The 6864-nt window shown below is 51.8% G+C and overlaps 1 protein-coding gene across 1 annotated transcript; it reads left to right on the plus strand.

The window, feature by feature from the left end:
* Positions 1-3701: 3701 nt before the first annotated feature.
* SSR2 (signal sequence receptor subunit 2) lies at positions 3702-6863 on the plus strand (the record flags this gene model as incomplete). The annotated part of the gene is made up of 4 exons (XM_027904487.1): positions 3702-3827; positions 5531-5685; positions 6351-6449; positions 6809-6863. Coding segments are annotated over exons 2-4 (309 nt in total), but the record flags the coding sequence as incomplete, so codon positions are not given.
* Between the last annotated feature and the right edge of the window lies 1 nt (position 6864).

Consider the following 6864-nt stretch of genomic DNA (forward strand, 5'->3'; position numbering starts at 1 on the left):
TGTACTCCACGTTCTCCCCTCCTACATCCTCTGCTGCCATCATATTCTCAAGTTCCTGTACTTCAGGAATTTTGATGATTTCCTGCCCCAGACCTGGTCAACAGTTTATGTCTAAAGCATCATACAGGTGTAACTCTACCTTTATACACCTTTGTCCTGTAGGATTAAGGATGGCAAAATGAATATATTTATATAAATAAAACAAATTAATTATTTAATTTGATTACAGTGATAATGCTTAGAGAAAAATACCTAACTTCTGGCACAGAGCACTATTTTTGAGGCAATATTTAAGCAATTATATTAAAGTTAGAAAAAAACAATTATAAAGTAGAGATTGATGTTACTCACCCATACCAGCAACTGTGGGCAAATCTCTTTCACTCAGCGTCAAGGCATAACCTTGGGGGGCATCCCCACTCAAGGGAAAAATCTTCACACACCCTAGGGAGGTGTGCTGAAGTCCTTGCCATGAAAAAATGGGACTGGCCTTTTATAGGATAAAGTCACTGACTGTCAGTCACATTTGTTTTTGCAGTATGTGTTGTCAGGCTTACTCAGCAAAATATCCTTTGCTGCTGAAAAAGGTGTGATCAGCTCTTTGGTTTCTCCTGCTCAACAGTTCTGCCTCTCCCTTCCACATCAGACCCTGCACATCCCTGCTGTTCCTGGCTTCACTCAGGGAGCACCTGTCCTGCATATACACCTGAGAGTTTGGTCAAGCTGGTCTCAGCCTTGAACATTAAAACCAGCAGACCCCTGCTGGTTCAATCCACCACTGAAAACTTGTGGTTAAGATGAAGTTCGAGCTGCTCTATTCCCATCCTGCTACACTCTTCAACATCACAAATGCTGTTCTGAGTTAGAGAGGATGTGCTACTTGGACAGGACTGCTGGACCAGGCAGCAAGGAGGACAACACTCAGCATCTTCAGGACTTCATACATTGAATCACACAACCTCTCAGTGGTGCCTGACTAACTGTGTGGTTTAATTCCCTGACAGGAGGGGTGGGATAGTTAACACAGAGCATTATATGTCTACATGTTTGTTCTTTCTTTAAGCTTTATTATGTACCTCTGTAAATTCCACATCTCCAGCCACAGCAGCCGTGGTTTCTTGAGCAAGGGGGTGGAATGCAGGGAGGAATGGGTTAAAAGTGGGAGATTGGCAGGAGGACTGGACATGGCTCAGTCATCTTGCAGCTGGGAACATCAGCTGGGAATCTGGTATGGACCGAGTTTGACCATGGCAATGTCCCCACCTGGGTGCCTCTGCCTGGGGCTTGTTTGGGGATCCCCCAGTTAGTGAGGGAAGGGAAATGAATTTACTCTTCATGTTTTAGCCATGGATTTGTGGCTGTCCCAGCTGCTTGCCTGTGCCCACTCACACATTTACATTCACACTTACGCAGCTACTCAGACACAGACAGGTTTAGGGCATAGATATATTTCTATGTCTCAGCTATTTTCACTTAGATGAGACCTATTTAGACAGAGACACATTCACCTATATGTATACACTTGTATAGAATGACTAGTCAGCCTTATTTCTATTTACACTTTTATGTGTCTATTCAGACTATGCCTGTTTACACTTCTATATATTTAGATCATATATTAACACATTGCATAGAAAATATATTTAGACTAGAGACCTGTTTGGACTTAGATATTTAGACTTACATCTATTTACACATTGGTCATTTCCAGATATCTATTTGGTATCTATTTACAGTTATGTATAATCTCTATTTAGACTACATATATCACCTCCTTTGACTATAACACGTAACAAGAGTAGATGGCTCTTTCTTTTCTAAATTCCTTCATATATAACTCTAAGATGCTTTTATGCAGTTTTTTTAGTTTCATAAAATTTTTTTTAGTTTTAATTTTTTTTTTTTAAATTTGTAATTGAATATTATTTTCAATGTATATAACAATGAGATATTCCTCTTTCTTTCAATCCTTTCAACACTGTTAACAGTTCAATGGTTTTTCTTCCCTCTCCATGAATTTTCATGCGTTTTTGGGCTGTGACACTTTCTGCGTGGGAGTCCCCCACGGACCCCTCATCCTCCCCACACCTGCTGCACCACTGCCCGCCCCCCACGCTGACATTCGGTTGTCCCAAAAGACATCATCTCACCCCAATCTCCCAAAGAGGCACAAAACAAGGGAAAGAGCTCCCACAACTGGCAGCTCATTAAATTAACACTGCCTAAAAGAGACAGACCCCCCTCCAGAAAAAAAGGGACATCGCCCCCAACAGCTCCAGTCCTTGCACTGCTGCTGCACAACACGGCTGCTTCGTCAGTAAAACTGGAACTGAAGTGTAAAACTTTGAAAGAGTAAAATAAAGAACAAATCTCAGTAACTCACTTTATACTGAAGAGGAGGGTGTCTGTTTATACAAATCCAGGAAGGATACCCCCATGATAGAAGTGTTTGATTTTCCTTTTGCATTAAGCTGAACTGGCACAGCTGTGAACTAGTGCCATTAAATTTTCCATCTCCAAAACACAGGGATTTACCTTGACCGGGGGTTTTTGTGCTCCACGCTCAGGAACAACTTCTGGCCAGAGCTGCCCTGCTCAAGAGAGATCCTGCAGCCGTCACCACCTGTGGCACCAAAGGTACCAAAAGAAACAAACCTACCCCTGTGCTCGTGAGGAATCCCCAGCCCTCAGCTCCTCCTCGCTGTGCCCCAGCTCGCCCCAAATGCTCCTCCCATTCCAAGGGCTGCCCACACAGCATCTGCAAAGCCAAAGGGAAATGCTTAACACAGCTGCCACATGTTTCTCTGCTCTCAAGACACCAACACAGCCAAACAACCACATCACCTCCTTGGAACCTCTGATCAGAGTGTGGCTTCGCCTCTTCTTAACACAGGACTCAGAATCTTCCAGAACACGGTTTTGTGGATGCCAATGGAGCTGTGTGATCTCCTCTTGTCTCCAGAGAGCCATTCCATACTGACCAGAAGCCCCAAGAAATGCGCCTACTGGGGAGGAATGAAACGTTTCCAGCAGATGCTCCTCCACAGAAAAAGCTCTGAGGGTCTCAGGCCCAGGCCAGGCGCTGTGTCAGTGTTTGGGGACTGGGACCAGCCTGCCCTGACTGCAGCAAACCCTGCAGAGGGGTGGGCTGGGAGGGAGAAGCCCAACCTGTGGTTATGTGGCCACAATGGCCATCAGGGATTGAATCTCTGGGTTGCTTTCCATAGTCAGCAGCTTGGAGGAGCTTTGCCCGGGGCAGCAGGGAAAGGCAAAGAGGGTGCAGGTGGAGCTGTTGGCAAAGGCTGCGAGTGGGGAGCTCCAAGGGTGGCACACGGAGCCAGCCAGGGGGTTCTGGAGAGGCGTGCACGGGCTGTTCATGGAGGAACATGTGCCCAGAGGAAGCCCCGCGGGCCCTTCTGCCACCAGAGGCAGCCGCCTGAAGACGCGGGCACAGGGGAGCTCTCGGGGCTCCCTGGAAATGCCAGCAGGGCTGTTTCGTTACTGCCTTTGCGCCAGGGAGGTCGGGACGCGTCAGGATCCGAGGGCGGCACAAAGCTGGAGCCTGTCCGGGGCGGGGGGAGTTGAGCTGAGCGAGCCCAGCGCCGTGAGGGACAGCCCGGGGGTCCCGGGGAATCCATCCCCCATCCTCCGCCACCAGGGGGCAGCACAGCGCGCTCGCTCTGCGCAGGCGCGGAGTCCTCGCTGCAGGGCGGGGTCGGACTCCATTTCCCGGCGGGCCGTGGGAGGTCGCGAGGCGCGCTTCGTGCGCGTCACTTCCGGTACGTGTGCGCTGACCTGGCTCTGTGGCGGTGGCGGCGGCGGGCACGGTGAGGGCGGCCGGGCCGAGCGGGGCCGGGCTGTGGGGGAGGCTCGGCTGTGGGGGAGGCTCGGCTGTGGGGGAGGCTCGGCTGTGGGGGAGGCTCGGCTGTGGGGGAGGCTCGGCTGTGGGCTCTGAGGGGCGGGGACGGACCGGGCTGCGGGTCCCTGTGCTGCGTGGAGGGGCAGGAGCAGCCCGGGCTGGACACGCTGGTGCGGCCGGAGCGGGGCAGGACTGGGGGGAAGGAAGGGGCCTCTGGCACAGGCAGCGGGTCCGGCTGGGCAGGGGGGACCGTGACAAACCCAGGTGGGTCAGCGAGGCCAAGGGCAGGTGGTGAACGTGCGCCAGGGCGACCCTGAGCATAAACACGGGCTGAGGGAGAATGGCTGGAGAACAGCCCAGAAGAGAAGGACTTGGGCGTGTGGGGTGACAAGAAGCTCAACATGACCCAGCCACATGCAGGGGGAGCCCAGAAAGCCAACGCTGTGCTGGTCTCATCCCCACAGTGTGGGCAGCACCTGAGGGGAAATTCTGCCCCTCTGCTCTGCTGAGGTGAAACCCCCCCTGCAGAGCTGCCTCCAGCCCTGGGGCCCTCAGCACAGCAAGGACCTGGAGCTGCTGGAGCAGGTCCAGAGAAGGCCACGGAGATGCTCCAAGGGCTGGAGCCCCTCTGCTCTGGAGCCAGGCTGGGAGAGCTGGGGGTGTTCACCTGGAGAAGGGAGGGCTTCAGGGAGACCTGAGAGCCCCTTCCAGAGCCTAAAGGGGCTCCAGGAGAGCTGGAGAGGGACTGGGGACAAGGGCCTGGAGTGATTGGACAAGACTTCCCACTTCCCCACCAGAGGGCAGGGTTAGATGGGATACTGGGGTGAAATTCGTCCCTGTGAGGTTCATGAGGCCCTGGCCCAGGTTGCCAAGAGAAGCTGTGGCTGCCCCATTCCTGGAAGTGTTCAAGGCCAGTTGGATAGAGCTCGGAGCAACCTGGTCTAGTGGAAGGTGTCCCTGCCCATGGCAGGGGGTGGAACTGGATGGGCTTCACAGTCCCATCCAAGCCCAACCACTCTGTGACTGTGGAGAGTGGAACCCCTGCCACTGAAGCAGTTCTTGCCTGTCAAAGCCCTACCAGGTGTCCTCACAGGTCCTGTTTATAATGTCCATGGTCTCCTTGTCCTCTCAACAGGGCAGCTCCTGGGGTTTGGGTTTGGGTGAATTGGGACACCTGTCCCGGAGCAGGGACTTGTGGGGATCATGAGGCTGCTGGAGGGAGTTGGTGGTTCCTCAGTGGCTGAAAGTAGTAAATAAGAACAAATGTTGGAAGTGAGGAGCTGGTGCTCTCTGAGAAGAACTAACTCGGTCGTGTAAGACAGTGCTGGAAAAGCTGCCAGGCTTCACAAGGGCAATTAACTGTTAATTGCTCAAACTGGTGAAACTGTTAATTCCCAGAGCTTTCAGAGTTACTGGAAGAGACTTTGCGATCCAAGAGCTTTGCCCATCGCTGAGATGTGCAAAGCCAGGAGTTGGATGTGATGATCCTTGTGGGTCCCTCTCAGCTCGGCACATTTGGCGATTCTGTGAAGGGCAGAGATATTGGCTGGGGCTTTGAAAAGGGAGGAAACTTTTGACTTTTCTTCAGATCTGGGACATGGCTGTGCCAATTCTTACATCGTCCCAGGAAATTTCAGAGATTTCAAACGTTCCACTGACCTGTGTTTGCAGATGAAGCTCCTGCTCCTCGCCCTGTGTGCCCTGGTTCCCGTGTCCCGCTGTGAGGATGGTGCCAGGCTCCTGGCCTCCAAATCCCTGTTGAACAGATACGCAGTGGAGGGCAAGGACTTGACTTTGCAGTACAACATCTACAATGTTGGCTCCAGGTAAGCCCTGCCCAGGCTTCGGTATGAACCAGTAGCAAACATTCCATGTGTGGCTGCAGGGCAGGAGGTGATTTCTGAGCTCCATGATCTGCTAGTGCCTTTGCTCCCTTGAACTCTGAGCTTTCCAGCAGTGCCTAAAGGATTGACCTTGCAATTTGCCTTTTCCTTCCTCTTCCCTAGTCCCTGCTTTCCCCACGTGGTTGCTCAAGCTGGCAGTCCAGCATGGACATGTTGCTCCTGTGGTGTTCTGGGACACTCTGCTCCCCGTGCACACAGCTCTCTTGACTCGCTTTGTGGGCTCTTTTGCACATTGGACTCCTATAATATTAATGAGATACTGTAACTTTGTAGGTGGGATTTGTTTATTATTCAGGCCGAAGCATGTGTCTGTGGGATGGTATCTATCTGCCAAATTCTGTTATAGAAAAACTAGTGTGTTTCCTGTCTTTGTGGCTGCTTCTCTCAGCTGTGCCTTTCTCTCTCTGCAGTCTCCCCATAAGACACCTCAGCTCTCCTCACCATGTTGTGTTGGTGACTTTTCCTCTTTCACAAATTAGTTCTTCCATTGGGTCGGGAGGGAACTGTCAGCCTGCTTTGCTGTAGATCCTGTGAGCAGATGCCAAGTCTTAAGATTCCGTTCTTATCCCTGCCTTTGTTGTGTCCAGTGCTGCCCTGGATGTGGAACTGTCGGATGATTCCTTCCCCCCAGAGGATTTTGGCATTGTCTCTGGCATGCTCAACGTCAAGTGGGACAGGATCGCTCCGTATCTTTTAATGGTTTGAAATGTTCTTCCCCCTGAGCATCCTGCAGCTTCCTCCTGTCTTCATGCCCTGTCCCAGAAATTCCCACGTGCCAGAGCCTGGACAGGGTGCCCAATCCAAACACCCGTTCTTTTGGATGGTGCTGTGTAAAAATAAAGCTCCTTGCAGACAGGAGCAAGTCCCTGAGCAAGTTCCTCTGCCTGGGGAGGAGCAGCTGGGTCAGCCTGGGGGGGAAGTGGGTCAGGCTGTGACCTTAAGCATTCTGTGACCATAAACCCTCAGATCTGTCAGCACTGCCTTTTCCACTGTGTTTTCTCCCTGCAATGAAACCCAACCGTTCCCCTTAACGCCCGGCTCCCAGAGCGAGTAACGTGTCCCACACTGTGGTTCTGAGGCCTCTCAAAGCTGGTTACTTCA

This window comes from Empidonax traillii, unplaced genomic scaffold (assembly GCF_003031625.1).
Source record: "Empidonax traillii isolate 1590-97213 ecotype Southwest subspecies unplaced genomic scaffold, ASM303162v1 scaffold1063:size215077, whole genome shotgun sequence".
NCBI classification, from domain to species: domain Eukaryota; kingdom Metazoa; phylum Chordata; class Aves; order Passeriformes; family Tyrannidae; genus Empidonax; species Empidonax traillii.